General features: G+C 35.4%; 1 protein-coding gene across 2 annotated transcripts in view; it reads left to right on the forward strand.

Moving 5' to 3' along the window:
- The window catches only part of Osbp (oxysterol binding protein), a 494,514-nt gene that overhangs the window by 267,363 nt on the left and 205,899 nt on the right, over window positions 1–21,252 (forward strand). For both annotated transcript variants that reach the window (XM_090374241.1, XM_090374242.1), the window contains one exon: window positions 5,217–5,355. In XM_090374241.1, the coding sequence (XP_090230367.1) occupies window positions 5,217–5,355 (139 nt within the window). The remainder of the gene's footprint in view (window positions 1–5,216; window positions 5,356–21,252) is intronic.

Genomic DNA, 21,252 nt, shown 5'->3' on the forward strand with positions numbered 1-21,252 from the left:
GTGGCAAGATTCGTGGCATCAACTGATTACTACAAACAAACTATGTCGAATTAAGCCTGTGATCCATCCTTGGCGGTCCAGCTCACGCAGGGATCGCAAAGAGGAAGTTGTTCTTGCTCGGCTCCGCATAGGACATTGTCATGTGACACACTCCTTTTTGCTGAGGGCTGATGACCCTCCTATGTGCGAGCAATGCGACACTGTTTTATCCGTCCAGTACATTTTATGCGATTGTACCAGTTTTATAAATGCTCGTTTTAGCACTTTTACCCATCTGACTGAGCCATATACACTCAGTCAGATTTTAAATGACAACGACAATGTGTCAGCAGTTTTTAAATTTTTAAAATCGATCAATATGTATACACTCATATGAAATATACAATTTGCTTTTATGTATTGATATGTCTATATATATATATACACACACATGAAACTTTAGACGAAGTAACCTTTTTTAAAACTAACAAGTCTAATCTTTTTTGAATTTTATTCTTTCCATGGCGCACTATAACCTTGCTGTTTTTCTGCCACAAAAATCTAAATCAAATCAGATCAAAAGTATTACCCCTTCTAGTTGCCTCCGGAATATGATGCTATAGAAAACAATCATCCATTAAGCCTTGCTAGTGCATCAGTGACCAACCCACAAATTCCAGTCAATATCTGGAAAATTAAAATTCCCCATCATAAGACACTCTGATTTACTGGCCCACTCTGTTTCTCTGTACAGTTGTTTTTTATACTCATCAGAGTCATTATGCCTATAACACACTCCTATTCTCAATTGTGCTTTCCCAGTGCTTATGTCACCCCAAACTGACTCGACACTGGACTGCACTATCCAGCCATGTCAACTGTCTGTACTTCGTTGGATTTTATGTGTTTCATAACTAAAAGCATAACCCCTCCTTCCTTCCTGTACACGTTGTACTCCGCAAATTCCATTTCTGCATTCCTTATATCTGTATGACACCACGTCTCTGATATCTCAACGATATATGCCTTTGATGTTTTGACCAACATCTCAAATTCATCAAATTTTTTTACCAAACTCCTAGCATTGGTTTACACACAAGTATACATGCATCTGTTCCTATTCTTAGCTATCCTAACACAGTCCATGTATTCCCGTTGGCAATATCATGTCCCATTCCTGATTGGTCCTCAAACATGAAACAAGCAGTACATTTCAAAAGGCTGTGATTTAGAGGACAACCCCCCCCCCCCAGTTCTCCTCTGAGTCACAGTACTCCCATTAGCTTGAGCCTTTTGCTTTGCTGCTCTGGTCTGAACCATGATTTCGATTCAATTTCAATACAAAAATATAACTGTAAACTTATATCCAAATTGAGTTATAACACTCTATATATTATTTTATTATTTTTTTTCAGTATCCAAGTTATGTTATGTTATGCCACAGAAATGTTGGAATTCATACATTTGCTACATGGTGAATTTCTTAAATTTACTGTCAACAGAAGATACCCAAAAAATGAGCTCTTGAGCAGTCACACAATCAACCCCATTTGAAAGTTAGTGTTCCACCTGTTCAGGCATCCTCATTCTTGGCCATTGAGTGTCGACCATCCATGACTGTGGATGTGCTGCTGCTAACCCATAAGCGATTCCTGTGATACAAGCCCTGATTCTATGCTTCTTCGTGAGGATGGGTCTGGTCCCATCACTGGGCAGAAAGAACAGTTAATCCTGAAAATGTTTTGCTATGTACTACTTGTTGCATGCTGAATCTCTAGGCAGGAGTTCCTTATAAGGACTCGTCACTTGGACACTGCATTGATTCGAGACTAATTTGAATCCATGTTATTTTGCTAATATTATTTTAATTTAGTTTATCTTTGTATTTTGTATTATTTATTTTGTCTTTATCCACTTTTTTTTTTTTTTTCTAATGTGAACTAGAAAATAATGTCAACCCCTGACTTATAGCTATAATGGGATTGTATGTTAACATGCATGCATTCATGTATACAAAGAATTATTTATTTATTTAATTCATGCCCATTAAACATGGATTAGCTATTAAATATGCAGCTCCTTTAAGATCAGTGGCTTTATCAACTTAGAAAGCAAAAAAAAAACTGTTTATGCTTTTCAATCAGCTGGGTGTTATGATCTTCAGAATTATCTAAAATATGTTGGGCTGCTTAAGTGATACACAGATATATGTATATCATTTTAAAGTAGAATATTTTTTCACTTACTGTTAATCATTTTACCAAGCTTAGTTAAATCGATGTCATTTGCTGTAGGGAATATGACATTCAGCAGTTTTATAGGAACTTTTTATATGTATATTTTTCAATTTTATATGATACTTGAAAAGATATAAGAAAAGCTTTCAATGGAACTTTAGCTTTAGAAACTTCAATGACGTGCCACCTCCGTAGCCAGGTGGGAAGGAGCAGCAGTGCGTAGCACACTCTTCTTGATTAGACCGGGGTTCGAGCCCGTCACCACCAAATACGGAGGATGTGGAAAGGTCAGGGAATGACCACCGCATATTCCAGGAGCAATGTGGCCTTAGTTGCTAATGCTCCTAAAAACCAAATAACAAACAAACAACAACTTCAATGAAGTCCTCTTTTATTCCTTTAATCTGGGGGAGGGGAGTCACTGGACTTACTGACAAGGTCAGCATATTTTCTACCCAGATGTTTCATTCTATGCAAAGTAAGATCGCTTAAATGAACAATACAGTGAGGATGTTGTTAGCACTGATTTCGATTCTAAAATTATAAAACTAAAAGAAGAGATAACTATTATTATGTTTTCTTGTTTTACTATATTTGACTTAATAATGCTGCTATTTATTCTAGGGTCCTCTTCATGTTTCATTATGCACTAATCAAAAAATTCTTTTTATCCCATAGTTATTTAGAAACTTTAGTTTTCAGAGTTGCTGTAACACTGTGAGTACAGTCTTGTAACTTCAACAAAACCCAAAAAACATAAGGCAAATAAGGTGACTATACAAACTGATTAGCATTAGTAGTGACGCATGATGCAAGAAAGCAAGCTTATACAGCATCAGCCAAAAAAAAAACCCTTCCCATTTTACTGATCCATTAATTCCAAATGTTTGTCTAGTTCTGCCTTGAATTTATTTAAGCTATCAACTTCCACAACAACAGATGGAAGTTTGTTCCAGCAATCAACTACAAGCTGGCTAAAGGCACACTGTGGCAAATCTATTCTACAACTGTCTTTCCTCAGTTTGGATCTATGCCCCCTCAGGTTTGTAATCTGAGCAAGAGGAAAAATCCCATCAGCATTAAGCCTGCTCAATCCATTCAAGGCCTTATACACCTCAATCAGATCACCGCAAAGGTGCCTTTCTTCATAAGAGCACCCCTTTGTTCCCTTCACCAGTCTTGTTGCCCTTCTCTGTGCTCGTTCTAGCAACTTTACATCCTTCGTAAAATGAGTCTTCCAGACCTGTACTCAGTATTCAAGGTATGGCCTGACCATTGCCTTATACAAGTGGATAATCACCTCATCTCTGCTCACAAAATTCCTATATATCATTGACAAGATCCCATGACCTACTCTGGCAGCCTACCTGCACTGCTCAGAAATCTTCATATCTGAGCTTCATAGCTGCACAATTACCCCAAGGTCTCTTTTATTCTCCACTACCCTGAGTGTAACACTGCATATCTGGTACATTTCTCTGGGGTTACTACTGCCCATATGCAGTAATTGGCATTTTTCAATGTTAAACTTCAGTTGTCATTTCTCAGCCCATCTACCCAACATTTCCAGATCCTGTTGCAGCAGCATACTGTTATTAACAATCCTGCCAACCTTCGTATCATCTGCAAACTTTGACATTAAGCTTGATATACCTTCATCAATATCATTGATAAATATACAAAACCACAATGGACCCAACACCAAACCCTGAGGGACACCACTAATAACGTTAGTCCACGTAGAGCAGTACCCGCTGACCACCACTCTCTGTCTTCTCCCACTCAACCATCCTTTGAAATGAACAATCTGAAATGACTGACTAGTTATTTCAAATTCATAATAAATTCACTATCTCTGACACTGCTTTTTAAACTGTTGTGAATGACTCTGCAAGTTTCTAAAATTCCATTTTTATGAGGGATGAAGAACATTGTGAACTGAATTGTTCAAAGTATATATCGTTTGTTTGCCATTCACCTTTTGAGGAAAAGTATTTTCCACGAAGACCCAATAAATAAAGAACAGTAATGTTTTTGATTATATCTCCTTGGTTTATTTCCCTTACCAAGGAAGATTCACACCACCAGGGAGAGGACATGTCCCACACTTTGAGAAACATTGCCTTATATTGTTAAAATAACAGATGACCTAAGTGCATAGTTAGAAAATATTTCTTATTTTTATTCCAAAAATATTGAATAATGGATAAAGTAAAAAAAAAAGAAGTGGAGGGAAATGCATCACCTGTCCATCCCCTCCAATAATTTGTCTAGTTCTTCCTTAAATTTTTTCAAACTGCCTACTTCCACTAAAATGACAACAGATAGAAGTTTGTTCCAGTAATCAACCACTGGCTGACTGAAGGAAATACATCTGGATTCCTCCCTCATCTGCATAGTCTGAGCAAGAAGAAGAAAGTCACTGGCATTGAGCTTGCTTAATTCATTCAAAGCCTTAAACACCTCAGTCAGATCACCTTGCAGATGCCTATTCTCCAGATGCTACAATTTGCAGAACTGAACAATTTGCTTATCCTGTCTTGGTAAGACCACCCTTTTGTTCCTTTCACTGATCTTGTAGCCTCTTCTCTGCACCTATTTCTGCAGATCTGCATTCTTCCTAAAATGTGATCTCCAGGCCTATTTGCAGTGCCCAAGATGAGGACTAACCATTGCCTCGTATAATGGGATAATGACCTCCTTATCCCTTCTAGCAAAGTTCCTGTATATCATAGACAAAATCACCATGAGCTGTCCTGGCAACCTGTCTGCATTGCTCAGAAAATTTCATAACTGACTGCACAGTTACCACCACGTCTTTTTCATTTTCCACTTCCCCGAGTATAAGAAAACATTATTTTCACATTATACTTTCTGCTACAGGTATAGTATTATGTTTGTTTGTTTGTTTTTTCACATACTGTATGTATAGTGTGCAATTTTTCTCAGATTAACAAATGCCAAGGTTATATTTATGAATAATAAACTGATTCTTTGCAGGCGAACGTCCAGTGAATTCAGTTTGCAGAGCGAAGGACAAGACTATAATGATGCATCTTCGGATACCGAAACTGAAGTAGAGCGGGATGGAGAAGAAGCAGGAGTTATTACACGCAGGAAAAAAAATAGACGTGGAAAAGTATGGGCACATTTCTTTAGAGTTACTATATGAATATCCTAAGACTTATATTATTTAATTTCTTTCAAATAATATAGCATTATGAATACTAAATTCTTCAATGAAGTGTACAATTTGATTTTTCTGTCTGTTTAGTTACTTGTAATTTCGCCATTGTATTTAAGGCTTTTTTACTATTAACCAATAAATTTTTCCCTTCTAGAATACCAGACATAGCTAATAACACAGCTAGCCAAAATCCCTTCAAAGAACACAGTTAATGTGAGTTGTTCTTGGATCCACAACTTAGGATCACTTTTCAAATGGAGGCCCCTTCCCAAGCCTTTCTCAATATCATATCATTTGGCATTAAAATGCCAAGCAGGATGATCTGTATGATTCCTGTTCCTCTTGCTTGGTTATAATACTATTTTAAACCTCACTATTTAATACTTAGCATTAGTTGAGGCCCATGATGCAAGAAAGTAAGCTTATAAAACATCAGCCAAAAAAAAAAAAAAATTCCTTTCCATTTCACCCATTGGATCATTCCAGATGTTTGTCTAGTTCAGCCTTAAATTTATTTAAGCTATCAACTTCCACAACACCAAGTGGAAGTCTGTTCCAGCAATCAACTACCTGCTGGCTAAAGACAAACTTCTGCACATCTATTCTACAGCTGTCTTTCCTCAATTTGAATCTATGTCCCCTCAGGTGCTTAATCTGAGCAAATGGAAGTATCCCATCAGCACTGAGCCTACTCAAACCATTCAAGACCTTGTACACCTCAATCAGATCACCTCGCAGGTGCCTAGTCTCCAGATGCTGCAACTTGCAGAATTTATGCCTCTCTTGGTAAGAGAACCCCTTTGTTCCTCTCGTCAGTCTTGTTGCCATTCTCTGTACTTGTTCTAGCAATGCTACATCCTTCCTTTCTGTCTTCTCCCACTCAACCATACTTTTATCCGTTGCAGTAACTTGCTCTTAATCCCATACCCTACAATTTGTACAGCAGTCTTCCATGTGCAACAGTATAAAAAGCTTTCCTGAAATCCAAGTACATGATATCAAAATTATTTTTTGCATCCAGTTCCTTTGTGACCACATCATAGTATCCAATCAAATTGGTCAGACATGACTTCTCCTTAACAAACCCATGCTGTGTCTAAACTATTACTACAGTCTTGTCTAAATGATTCTGCATCACTACTTTAACCAGTGACTCCATTATTTTCCTTGGAACAGAAGTTAAACTAACAGGACTATAATTATTTGTGTCACCTTTTGAACGCTCTTTGTGAATGGGGGATATATTTGCATATCTCCGGTTCATGGGGACCTCCCCTGAATCTAAGGATTCTCTCATAATTATGGCTAAGGATTTACTTGATAGATCATGTCAATTGAATTATTCTTCTAGGTTTGGTTTGGTTTGGTTTGGATTTTATTGGAGCATTAGCAACTAAATTCTTCTAGGATTGAAATGTTAAACAGGCAACCCCTATAATATGGTACTTCTACAACACGGTTTCGCTCTAACACAATTGATAAATTGTGGAAATCCTCACACAACACAGGTACAGAATTTCAGCAAACCTCGCATAACAAGGTATTTGTGAGCATTTGTGTGGAGGAAACTACCATTATTATGTTGGGTGCAATTTTTAACATTTCCATTCCTCTTTTTTTTTTTTTTTTTTTTTTTTTTGTGAATCCCTGCTGTCAACTCACTAGTCATTATGCAAAAATAAAAATTATTGGGAAATCCTCGTATTTTATATTATTCGGAAATCCTTGTGTTATGTTCTGTGCTATTGAACTTGTTTTTTGAGACCACAAAAAAAAATTGACTTCGAAGCATTACTAAACTTTGTTCTTAAGAACGATTTTGGAATAATTTCTTTGTTGTGAATTGAATTCCAGCCCTAAATTATGCCTAAAGAACTTAACATAATTTGGGTAACTACCGATTTATTAAAAGAATGGTTTCTAAATTGTTTTTGTGCCAGCTGTGGAATACTATTTAAAGTGGAAAACTCTAGTAAAAGTTTTATTACTATTGGATAATGCTCCAGGCCATCCAAAATATTTAAGTCATCGAAAATGAAGTACTGTTCCTACCACCTAATACAACTTCTTTAATTCAGCCATTAGATCAAGGCATTATACCACGTTAAAACTCATTACATCATAAAAAATTATGATGGATTTTGGAAAAAATTAATTCCAAATCTGTTGAAATGATGGAGGCATGGAAGCATTTCTCATTTGTGGACTATCGGAATCATAAATTTATCGCTCAAAGAAATAAAACTGTCAACATTAAAACAGTGTTGGAAACATATATGGGCAGAGTCAGTTCATTCAGGAAATATGGTCAAACTGGCAGAAAATGCAATTGGTGCGATAGTAGATATTGCTAAGTTGGTAGGAGGGGAAAGGTTTGATGATATGACTACATGTAGAAAAGCAAGAATTATTGGTATGAAAGAGGCTGGTGAAGCAGATTGGTGGAAATGGCATCAGAGGTAAACCAAATGAATTCAGAGGATGATAGCGCTAGTCGATTCTGCAACTGCAGATTAAAATTCTGCAGTTCCAAATTTTACACTAAAAAGTATAAATGGAAGGCATAAACTTAGTCAAGCAATTAGAATCCTATTTTCTGAATGCAGATCCTTCGACTGAGAGGAACACAAATTTCAAAAGGGAGCTTCAAAATATATCAATGATATATATCATTGATATATATATAATGATACATATATATCATTCATATATATCAATGATATATAGGAATTTTTCTAGCAGGGATAAGGAGATGATAATTCCCTTCTATAAGGCAATGGTCAGGCCACACCTTGAGTACTGTATACAGGTCTGGAGGCCTCATTTCAAGGAGGATGTAGAGCTGCTGGAACGAGTACAGAGAAGGGCAACAAGATTAGTGAATGGAACAAAGGGGTGCTCTTATGAAGAAAGGCTTAAGTTTTGCAAATTACAGTGTCTGGAGACTAGGCACCAGCGAGGTGATCTGATAGAGGTGTATAAAGCCTTGAATGGTTTGAGCATGCTCAGTGCTGATGGGATTCTTCCTCTCGCTCAGAATAATCACCTGAGAGGGCATGAATTCAAATTGAGGAAAGACAGATGTAGGGTAGACGTGCGGAAATTTGCCCTTAGCCAGTGGGTGGTTGGTTGGTGGAACAGACTTCCATCCCTTGTCATGGAAGTTGATAGCCTAAATAAGTTTAAGGCTCAACTGGACAGGTATTTCGAATGAACAGAGAGGTGAAGTGGAAGTGGATGCTAATACCATGAAGGCTCTTCAAAAAAAAAAAATCCCAAGTGCATCTTTGGATTTTAAAAAGTTGAGAAATGAAGGAAAATAACTTTTTGTCCAAATGCTAGTTGAATGTACTGGTTTCTTGCCGTAGTGATTGTTCCTAACCTACGTCCATCTATATTTCCATCTCTGTTAAATCCTGTTGGTTTTTTATTACCTCTTCATCCAAAGAAAGGTCGTCGGTTTGAATCCTGCCTCGGGCTTGGATCAGAGTAAAATGCAAAAAATTTGGGAGGTGCATTATCGCCACAGAAACCAATGTGCCAACAACTAACAAAAAAAAAAAAAAAAAAATCTTCATCCAAAGTTAAAGCATATTAACATTTTCCCTGTAACTCTTGCACTGATGATCTTTATAAATCTTCCATTATTCTGCATCTCATTTAAGGCCTCCTTTTGTTTTCTGACAGAAAAGATTAGTAGAATTCTGAACAGTCTGTTTTTCCTCTAACTCTTTCTTTGATCAATCTTGTCCCATCATTCCCAATATACCTCATTCAACCTCCTTTGTTTTTCCAAAAGAAAAATAACTCACATTTTCAGTGAAAGGCTGTTATTTTCATATTGTTTTTTTAGCTTGTTCCTGTTTTTTGTTGTTAGTTTAAGATATAGCATGATGTATTTATTAAGTGCTTTGTGTGTTTTTGAATACTTGTCAATTTCTTTTTTTAGCTTCAAAAATAAGGCTCTCACAAGAAATAATTTAAAGCTTCAGCCATTACATTTTACTAATTGGTTTAAGTCACTAATTAACACTATTTTGCATTTTAGTAATAATAATAATAAAAATAATAAAGTACAATAATTCTTACCTGTATTTCACTTTTCCACTGAGTGATTGTGTTTGAATTTATTGCATTGACAATAAATTAAGGATGCAATATTTTGGTAGCACTCAAATTCATGACATTTTTCCTCTTTATTCTTATTTCACTATCCATTTATCTTCTCTTCCCTAAATGAACCATTTTTCTTTTTATTTATCCTTGCTTCTCTGTTTTCAGTAGTGTTTGTATGTCTGCTGAATACTCATTCTCTCAATGGTAGGATTTCATTTCTCTTTTGCTTTTTATGGCTGGAGAAGACTGTTCAGCAGTCCAAAGGTTGTTTAATGATTTTTGAGTGGCTTTTTTGTTGCTTAGTAAACCTAAATTTTTGTCTACATATTGTGACGAATCTTCTTATTTTAGAATTCATCAAGATATATAATATCATCAAGTCATTTGTTGTAAGTTATAATGCTCTTACCATCTCATTTCAGAATTTACTGAACAATCATTATAGCCAAATTTAGTTTTAAAAGTGAATGGCTAAATAAAAGAGCCAGTAGAAGACTTCAGTTCATTATGGGCACAGAAGCAAAGTGACAATAGCTATTAATATTTCAAAAGGATTTTTAGAGTAATATCAATTATGATACAGAAACACATGAAGAAAAATATCAGGAATAAAGCTAAATGACTTTCAGCTTCATTTAATTGGTGCAAAACATCCTGGGAACTTCTCGTGATTGGAACATAACATTGTGCATTAGTAGTGTTTGGGATCCTACTTATGCCGCTGAACCCCTGGATAAGGAAAGCCATGGCTTCAAACATATCTTCAGGTTCGTTTACTAGGAAACTTAGAGAACAGTCCATCAGAGGACTTTCACTCAATCCTTCAAAAGCTATTTACAATATTAATGATGTATTGACACCATATTTCCATGAGGAGATTTTATCAGAAATTATATCCTTGAATTATACATTGCAGTGTTATGGCTGTAATAATTGTGTAGCATGACAAAACAACTTTGCTTGCAAAAAAAAAAAAAGAATTAAAGACTATGGATAAGATACAGATCTAAAACCAAGAAGCTGTGGTTTCACATCTCTTGAAGAAATTTTTTTACATGGGTTGTGCAATCACCAGGGAGCTAGAATGCATCCTTTTGTGTAATGGTGACTTGCCTATATTCAAACTGCTTAAAATTACCAGGTGGTGGTAAAGAATAAAGTGGGATGTCATAGCAGAGGCTAATGGCAGCTGGGTTCAGATGGTCAATTACTTGTGATGAAAGTTTTGCTTTCCAATATCATTTTGTAATCATGAAGAAGAAAACTTCTGTAGCCAGGTGGATGAGCAGGATGTAGAAGTTTATTGTATCCAGTTGTATCTGTCACCATTTTTTTAAAATAGAAATCTGAAATGCAACAGGTATTAGAACCTTTAGCACTTACTGCTGTGCAAGGGTTGAAGATTGAAAAGACAGATGATACTTGTTGACATTAGACTTCTATCTTGTTTCTTTGGCGTATTTTTTTCTCAATATATTCACTTAAGTTCAATACTTATTGTATTTAATCTGCAAAGAGTTTAATCCTTCAAAAAAAGATTCTTCAGATAGGAAACCAAACCAGGCTTCCACAGCTTCTTTTAGCTCTTCATAATCCTTAAAATGATTTCCACCAAGATGAGACTTTGAGGTTTCAGAACAAATAATAGTCTCTTGGAACCAGATCTGGGCTGTACAGGGAGGTGGTTTTATTGTTCATTCATGAATTTTAGCGTGCAACCCGAGCTTTGAGCAAAGGGTGTCATGGATAAGCAAAATGTGATAACCCAACTTTCCTTGTCTTTTTTTCCAAATTGTAACATTTAACTTTGGCATAAGGCAAGCATAATATTCCCCTGAAATTGTTCTTTAAATGCAAGGTAGTCAATAGCAATCCTTTTCTGTTTCAGAAAATTGAAGCCAGTACTACGCTTTTCCAGCTGATGGTTGGGTTTGAAAATTTTTCAGGGTCAGAGATGCCTTTCTAATTTGGATTCAGGATCATAAAAATGTTACCAAGTTTTATCAGCAGCACTGAATGGGATAAAAATCTATCTGGATTAGCTATAATTAATTTTAAATTCTCTTTTGATGACTCCACCTTCTGATTTTTGTCATGAATGGAAAAATTTCTGTGAATCCATCTTGCCTAAACTTTGAACATTCCCAATAGCACATTTATTATTAATAAAATGCTTTTATGGGAAATGTTAAGTACTTTTTCAAGTTCAGACACTTTAATTCTTGACACTGTCTGCTTGCCGGTCGGTGCTAGGGAAGCCTCCTGGTTTTATTGTGATTGTGAGTGATTTGCTTTGTGCGTGTTAAATAGTTATATTATACAACATGCTGAAATACTACCTTCGCTGAGTTTTCTGCTCCTAAAATAAGTCCATTTTATATTTTTAGTTATTGTATTGCTACTGCCATTAACCAGTGTATAGCCAGCATTAATGCTCTATCACCATGCTGAACTTTTGACCTTGCTGACCCTGTGGTTGAGGCAGTGACTTGCTTTCTGGTGGTGCATGAGATAGTGACAACTTTTGTCAAAGAATGACTGTTAATATTTATACTAGTTTACTGCTAGAAATATCCACCTCCATTTCTCTCATGGAAAATAACTTTTCTTACACTTATTAAAAGTCTACTGTATGTACTGAAACAACATGGTGGTTGATGTGAAAAGCAATGACTCACATTCTGATGTTGGGGATTTTCCCCCATTGCCCTTCCCTGCTCTGAGATGCCAACTGACAAAGAACAAATATAGATTGAGAAATAAAGGATACTCTTACCCTAACAGATGTAAATTCAGAGAGTTGATGAAGATAGTGTTTCACAGGTAGCTTGTTCTCAAATTCTATCTACTCAAATAAAACAAGTGTCTCTCAAGATACTAATACAAACTGATGTTTCTTCAGTTTATGAAGCAGTAACCAAACTGAAAAAGTTGGTTATCTTACTAATGAAACAAGCAAAGTTACAAAAGTGGCTTCCAACTTTGTGTTGTTAGAAAAATGGGCAGATCTTAAAGAATGATCCTGTTTCTACACATAAGATCTTCATTTCCTCTGTACATTCTTAGGGAGAGAAAACAAACTACCCAGGTGTTTCTAAAGATTCTAACAAATTAACCTGTTGATTTTGCATATCTCAGAACAGTGCAATTTAAACACAAGTCAAGATATTAGAGATAAAGTAGCATGGACACTAAAAAAGATTATAAGAATGTGAGAATCAGATCAATGCATACAATATGGAATATAGGCATAATATTAGACACTGCTAATGAACAAGACCTTGAGAAGATAGCAACATCAGAATCGCCTACAAATCTTCGGATCGTATTTGATAGGCCAAAGTTGTCAAATCCAACAATAACGATCTATGATGTGCCCAACAGTTCAGCATCTAAAATACTTAGGCATCCTCATGGATGATCAACTAAATTTTACTCTACATAATAACAATCTTATAAAGATTAAGAAATTTACGGCTACTATTATCAGAATTCACTGTACCAAGTGAGGCCTGAACAAGAAAACATCACTTCTTTATTATGTGATATTCATTCCAGTCATGTCCTTTGCATCCGGAGCCTGGTTCCACAGGGTTGTACTAGTAAAACTGCAAGCTGAACTGATCTCCTTACAGCGATTTGTGCTTCTTGCCATGATTTGGGCCTGCAGAACAGTATCCTCCCCTGCCTCTGCAAGTTCTACCTTGAGTTTTGCATTTTGACCTCTATGTGATATATAAAGACCTTTTCTACTGAATAAAGTGCAATTCTAACCGAAATTTTAGGCTTAACTGCAATGTAATGGTTGATATTAAAAGAGAAAAATGTTGCATTTGGAATGAACTGCCAGACAAACCCATTGGGATGCTAGTGGTACATGACAGGTTACCTGCTTATTCATCTTGCAAATCATATTTGCAACAAATAAAAATGTAAACTGCTAGTTCTCTCCAAGTGATAATCATGACCTATCTCTTAACAGGGCACAGATCCATAAATTCTTAAGTTATTCCAATTAGGCCTTATCAGTACTAATTTATGCTCTTGTGATGAAGGAGAAACATGGTCTCAAAAATTGTTACTGCAGCAATTATACTGATTCAAGAAATAGTTTACAGAATTTGGTTATAGATTATTCTGAAAGTAATGAATCAGTTTTTATTGAAAATGCTGCAGTTCCCTACAGCAATTCTCTACAGGAGTTTTCAAGAAAAGGAAATTTAACAACATAAATTCAAACTACAACTACAAGCCCAAATTTGTATACTACAAGTCTACAAATTCAGACTAAGACTTTAAAATCTCAACTACATTACCATGTTATTATGATGTTCATATCTACTTATTTAATTACCTGCCATGGTGACTCTTATTTCATGCCACAGTTTACCGGATATTTCATGCATAAGCATGATCATTTATAAAAATTTGTCTGCTGATGTTCTCTTGGACTTCTTTATTGTCACCCCTTCTTGGTTTGGTTACGTTCCCTATAACTCATCATCATCATCAGCCATTTTCAATCCACTGCAGGATGAAGGCCTCTCCAGCAACTTTCCAGTTCCTTCTGTTTTGAGCACTGGCCATCCATTTACTACTCAAAAACTCATGAATTTCATCTATCCATCTCCGCCTTTGTCTTCCAGGTTTTCTTCTAGCTTCTCTTGGGTACCATTCTGTTATTTTCTTAGTCCACCTGTCATCATGTCTTCGAGCTATGTGTCCTGCCCAAGACCATTTTAGTTCTTTAGTTTTGATAAGAATGTCCTTTACTTGAGTTTGCTGCCTAATCCATGTGTTTCTCTTCTTATCTAACAGTCTGATTCCCAATATAATTCGTTCCATTCTTCACTGTGTAGTTCTTAGCTTCTCTTCCATTCTTTTGGTGAGTGCCCAAGTTTCACTTCCATAAGTCATGGTGGGGAGTATACATTGATTCATTATTTTACGTTTCAGACAAACTGGGATATTGCTCTTCAGTATGTGACTATATTTCCTGAATGCTATCCATCCAAAATTTATTCTTCTCTTGACTTCCAGCCATTTATCATTATTACAGCTAATAACTTGTCCCAGATAAGTATATGACTCCACCTTTTCAATTACTGCTCCTTCAATCATTATTTCCCTTTCCGTGGCATACTTGTTCATCATTACTTTTGTTTTAGCCATATTCATCTTTAGTCCAAAATCCTTACTAACTGTGCATAACTGATTAAGATTTTCCTCTAATTCTTTGGGATCGTGGCTTATGACCACAATGTCATCTGCAAATCGTAAATGGTTTAGGTACTCTCTGTTCACATTGACTCCTTTCTGCGACCAGTCTAATCTTCTGAAAGCTTCCTCAAGGGCAGCAGTAAACAGCTTCGGAGATATTGTGTCTCCTTGTCGAACTCCTTTCTCGATTTTAAATTTGCTACTGTCTTTGTCTAGTCTAATAAAGGAGGTAGCACTCTCATATATTTTCTTCAAAATCATAATATATGGGGTATCTATGCCTTGTCTCTTTCCAGTGCCCGAAACATTGCCTTATGCTGTATGGAGTCAAATGCCTTTTCATAATCCACAAATGCCAGGCATAATGGTGTTTTATATTCATTTATTCATTTGCTTTCTCCATTGGCTGTGATATTACATGAAGGTGATCCGTGGTTGAGAATCCTGTCCTAAAGCCAGCTTGCTCTTTCGGTTGATTCTCATCAAGTATTCTTTCTAATCTGTTAGTAATGACCCTTGTGAACAACTTGTAAATATGGGATAACAAGCTAATTGGTCTATAATTTCCAATTTCTGATTTATCTCCTTTCTTATGTAGCAAAACTATGATTGCATTATTCCACTGCTTAGGCGTCACACCTTTTCTAATGCACTTTGTGAAGAGCCTTGCCAGTTTTTGTGTTATGTCTCTTCCTCCCAATTTTAACAACTCTACAGTAACTTCATCTTCCCCCGGGGCTTTCTGATTCTTCATTTTCTTCAATGCATGTTCTACCTCATCAGGAAGAATATCGGGTATGTCGTATGTGTTGCTACTTTGCAATCCATCTTCCCCACTGCTGGTATCATTCCCTCGCTCCTTGTATAATTCTCTATAGTAGTCTTCGCCGACCAGGCTAGCCGGGTGGGTAAAGTGCCTGCCTGGCAACCCAAACGTCGCGGGTTCGATTCCCGCCTCGGGCTTGGATCAATGTACTGCAAAAACCTTGGGAGGTGCATTATGGCCACAGAAGCCTATGCGCCAACAACTACCAAAAAAAAAAAAAAAAAAATAGTAGTCTTCTGCTATTTGAATTATGCCTTCTCTGCTGTTTATAAGTACACCATCGCTATTCATCAGTTTCAGTATCATTTGTCTTTCTGTATTACTGCTCATGGCTGCTAATTTAAATCCTTTGTTTTCCCTTAATGCTTGTTCTACTTTTCTTGTGTTAAATCTTCTTATGTCCTCTCTGAGTCTCTTTCTAATGGCTTTGCATAACTCAGTATACTCAATTTTCTCCCTGTCAGTGTTTTTCTTGCTCTTCATTTGTCATCTTTGGTTCATCATGACAAGTGTTTCTTGACTAATTTTTTCTTCTTTGGATTTCTGTTTCCCTATAGGTTTCTTGGGCTTTATCACTTTCAGAAAGTTATAATATTCCTCGTCGATATCTTGGTCCTGAGCAGTCTGCAGAAGCTCAAACTTGTTCTTAAGTTCCAGTACATACTGCTTTTTCTCCTCCTCTGTTATTTCAAAGACCTTTGTATTATTTACTCGAGTCAGTTTTTTCCTTTCCTTTCCTACATCTATATCAAGTGTACATCTTACCATTCTGTGATCACTTCCAACATTTACCTTATTCAGGATGGTAACATCATTCACAATATATTTTCTGTTAGTGAGGATGAAGTCGATTTCATTAGTTGTTAATCCATTTGGACTCTTCCATGTCCACTTTCTGTTCACCCTTTTCTTGAAAAAAGTGTTCATTACTGACAGTCCTTGAGATTCTGCAAATTCCACAAGTCTTTCACCTCTTTTATTTCTTTCACCAATTCCAAAATTTCCTATAGTTCCTCTTTCTGCACTGTTTTGCCTTTTTCCAACCTTAGCATTGAAGTCTCCCATAATAATAGTGTAGTGGGTTTTCTGCTCATCTAGAAGACTCTCAATTTCAGTGTACATTTCTTCAACCTCTTCATCATCATGGCTCGATGTTGGTGCATAAATCATTATAATCTTTAGCTTGTACCTCTTAGAAATCTTGAGTAATAGTCTTGACACCCTTGGTGATGTACTTTTGAATTCCAAAATGTTGTTTTTAAAATCTTTATGGATCAGAAACCCAACTCCACCTTCACTCCTTTCACTGTTTCCATTGGTGTACAGCAGATTTCCACTTGATAAACTTATAAGTGATTCATTTCTTCTTCTTGTTTCAGCCAAACTGATGATATTCCAATTCACATTTTCTAATTCCTTTTCCAGCTCTAATATCCTCTCTTCACCAATGAGTGATCGTACGTTATAACAGGCCAAGTTCAATTTCCGTGCATGGCAGCCTGGTCGTACCCAGAGATTCTTAGCACCCTCTGCTTCCACTCTGATCCTCTCGCTGCCATAAGAGGGAGAGTGAAAGCTGCTGGGGACTGAGGGCCATTTGTATTGTTGTGCTCTCATTGCTGGAGGGTTTGGTCTTTTCCTCTTCACGCTGACTAGGCGTCTTGAAGAGAACCACTCTACACGTTCGTTGCCACCTAAGTGACGTAATAGGGCTTACCATCGAGAAGGTGTAACTTCCTGTTGACAATTTCTGAAATTCCAAATTTTATATATATATATATATATATATATATATATCTCCCAAATTAATGTAGGAAATCCCATTTGTCAAAAGGAACAGATCCCTTCCTTTTCTTTAACACTATCAACATTTTCTTCTATATCATTATAGAACCCAGCCTTTTTAAAGGAATTAATTATAACAATAGAGCTCACCGTGTCCCATGATACTGCTAAATACTGCACTGCATCTAACAAATAAATTTTGAACTTTTCAGTTTTACTAGGGTAAGCAATTTATGCACAAGGGAAGAACTCCAGGTGGATATTGTTTTTCGGATGAGCAGGATGGCCAATTATTGACAAATAAAATAATTTTTTCTATTCTTTCCTGCCATCTTTGAATCCAGAGCTCTAAAATACTCATCAAAAGAGAGCGGCAAACACTTCACTGCTTCACATGGTCGACGCTATCCACTTATTGATATCGATAAAAACAGTTGCAATATGTCACTTCCATTATATCAAAATGTGTATTATCAATAGTTTTTAATATAGAAATAAAGAATTTCTGTATTGAACAATTTAGTGCATAAGACCATTTTATTTCGTAGTAAATCACGAAAGTATGTGATATAGCATCATTTTTGTTATATTTCATGTTGTGAATTCCTTCACAACAAGTTGCCCTGATATTTCACTACCTCAAATAATTAACTTTCCCAATGGAGAAGACTAATGCTACTTATTCTTGGCTGATACCACTGCCCTGACTGCACCATTTCAAGGCTTGTTGGCCTCTCATCAGTGGGCAGGTAGGATCCTGGTGATACAATAAGTGCCAGTAAGCCTTGAAACCATGCAGTCTGTGTGGTGGTACCTGCCGAGAATAACTAATATTAGCCTTCTCCACTGGCGAAGCATTGTTTATTTGAGCTGGCACAATATCAGGGCAACTTGTTGTGAAGGCATTCACAATAAGTTGCCCTGAGATAAATGAGATATAACAAAAATTATGCCATATCACCTACTTCAGTGATTACTATGAACTAAAATGATGCTATGCTCTGAATTGTTCGATTAGTAAATTTTCCGTAATCTGAGGCTATCAGTCCTAAAACGTTTTTACAATTTTATTTAAAAAACGTATTAAGTGGGAAAATGTCATTATAATAATACACTGTGTTCTTTATCACATACTTTTTATGCAGGAAAGCTTTTTACCCTGGAAACTTCTTACATGGGAAAATAATACATTACAATATATAGAGTTGAAATTGAGAATTAAGAAACCAAACTTAGTACAGAGAAAAACTTCTTTTGCAGGAAATTTTTATCTGTGTTCTACTATATATATAAATAATGTGTGGTTTGTAAAATAATTTTTAAAAATGTCAAGTAATAATTTTTATATTACTACTATATATATATATATGAAAAATATTTAAATATAAAATATTGTAGGTAGAACAGGTAAAGGAGATTTATAGAATTAAAACTAATGAATATACAGTATACATTGGGAGCGAAATATGTTGTGAACAAAAGGGGGGGGATTGAACTGGAAAATAAGATAACGATAAGATTTGAAAAAAATTAATAGCAAAATTGAAAGAACGACCAAGGTGAAATAACATTGCGGTGTCTTTACTTTGCGTTGTCATTGCGGTGTGAAAGACACCGCAGTGTTATTTCACCTTGGTCGTTCTTTCAATTTTGCTATTCATTTTTGCAAATCTTATCATTATCTTATTTTCCAGTTCAATCCCCCCCCCCCTTTTGTTCACAACCTATTTCACTCCCAGTGTATACCGTATATTCATTAGTTTTAATTCTACATATAAATCTCCTTCACCTGTTCTACCTACAATATTTTATATTTAAAATATTTTTCATATATAGCATTATGGCTGTAGGGTACGTTTTGCTATCGCAGTGTCCCTGATCCATAAGTTATTTTAATTCAGTCATATTTAAATTCAAACATATGTTCCCCCCCCCCCCCCCGCTTAATGGCTTCTCTATACCATTATTCTTGATTTTATATATATATTAAATTTTAAAATTTTTAAATTAAATTTGTAAATTACCAAGTGTCTTTTTGCACGTGTACCTATGCATACAGAGCATGTCGGAAACAAGTAAGAGCATTGCTGTCTTTTTCATTATTTTGGTGGCTGACCTCTGATGAAGACACAAAAATTATGAAAGACACTGCAATGTTATTTCCACCTTGATCGTTCGTTCAAAATCTAAAAATTTTTCAAAATTTATTTGGTATTGTTTCAATCGGTGCAAATAAGATTTGCACCGATTGAAACAATACCAAATAAATTTTGCTGTTCATTTCACCCCCCTTTATTTCACAACATATATTGCGCCCAGGGTATACCATATATTCATCAGTTTTAATTTTTACATAAAGCTCGTTAACATGTTCTACCTACAATATTTTATATATACATGTACACATTATGGCTGTAGGGTATTTTTTTGCTATAGCAGTGTCCCTGATCCATAAGTTATGTTATTGTAATTCAGACTAATCTAATTTTAAACTTAATTTTCCTCCCATATCATATAGCTTCTCTATATCATTATTCTTGACTATATATATATATATATATATATATATATATATATATAATTATTCTTTTGTATTATGATGGTTCAGTTTGCATTTTATTTTTAATATTCTATTATAGTAGTTTTATTTAATTTCTTTCTAGCTTTTTCTGTTGTCCTAGTAGCTGTTTTAGCAATGCATGGGTACAAACAGAGTACCTATTATTATTCTTTTGTATTATCATTCTATTGTGGTTTAATTCGTCTTTGTTCATCATTAATGTCATTGTTCTTTTGTATTCTTATTCTTTTGTATTATCATTCTATTGTGGTTTAATTCGTCTTTGTTCATCATTAATGTCATTGTTTTTCGCCATGATGGCTAATTAAACATTGTCCGTGCCGGTGTTTTTTACCTATAGATATTATAGTTAATACATTACTGGTCTTTAAGCTAGCCTATTCTCGGTTATCTTAATGCGCAACAAGTTGCAAAATCCTAAATGTATAGGCCACGGGTAATTAAGATAACCGAGAATAGGCTAGCTTAAAGACCAGTAATGTATTAACTATAATATCTATAGGTAAAAAACACCGGCACGGACAATGTTTAATTAGCCATCATGGCGAAAAACAATGACATTAATGATGAACAAAGACGAATTAAACCACAATAGAATGATAATACAAAAGAATAATATATATATACACAGGCGAACTTCCCTATAACGAATTCGATAAATCCAGTGAAAAAATTCTTTATAGCGAAATTTCATTATACAGAGAATATCTTTTTTATAAGAAATTGTTATCTAATTAGAAAATGAAAACAAATCTACATTTATTTTTAATGTACTTTATTTCAAAAACATACTTATTTAAATTGCGTTTACACAATTTTTGCCGGTAAGTATCACAAATCAAAAAAAAAAATTAATTTTTGTTTGCACACTACAATTAAAAAATGTCTGATTCTCAAAGAAAACCTCATATTTTTTTCAGAGCGTTAAAAACATTATCAGGAACATTTTCACAAAACTGTAGACCCATACGAACCATTTTAAAAGCATTAATCATTTCTTCGTGAGTTGGCTTTCTACAGGTTGTTCTGATGCATCTTCAGTGTCATCATTAATTTTGTCTTGATCATGGTCTGTCCAACACTGTTCAGCAGTATTTCATCTTCATTTGGATGTTCTGTTGTAGTCAGATCTTGATCTACATAAACATAACTATCCAGTGTTATTTCATTTTCGATGTTTCCAGACAATTCTAATAATGTCCAAAAGTTTTTCAGTTCTGAAAGGGGCAGTTCATCTTGTTCGCCCAGTTGTTGTTTGACTTCTGTATTTAATGCAAATCCCGCTTTCGAAAAACAATTTTGAATAGTGTATTCAGTGACA

This window comes from Mastigoproctus giganteus, chromosome 5, assembly GCF_048544385.1.
Source record: "Mastigoproctus giganteus isolate SK-2022 chromosome 5, ASM4854438v1, whole genome shotgun sequence".
Lineage (NCBI taxonomy): Eukaryota > Metazoa > Arthropoda > Arachnida > Uropygi > Thelyphonidae > Mastigoproctus > Mastigoproctus giganteus.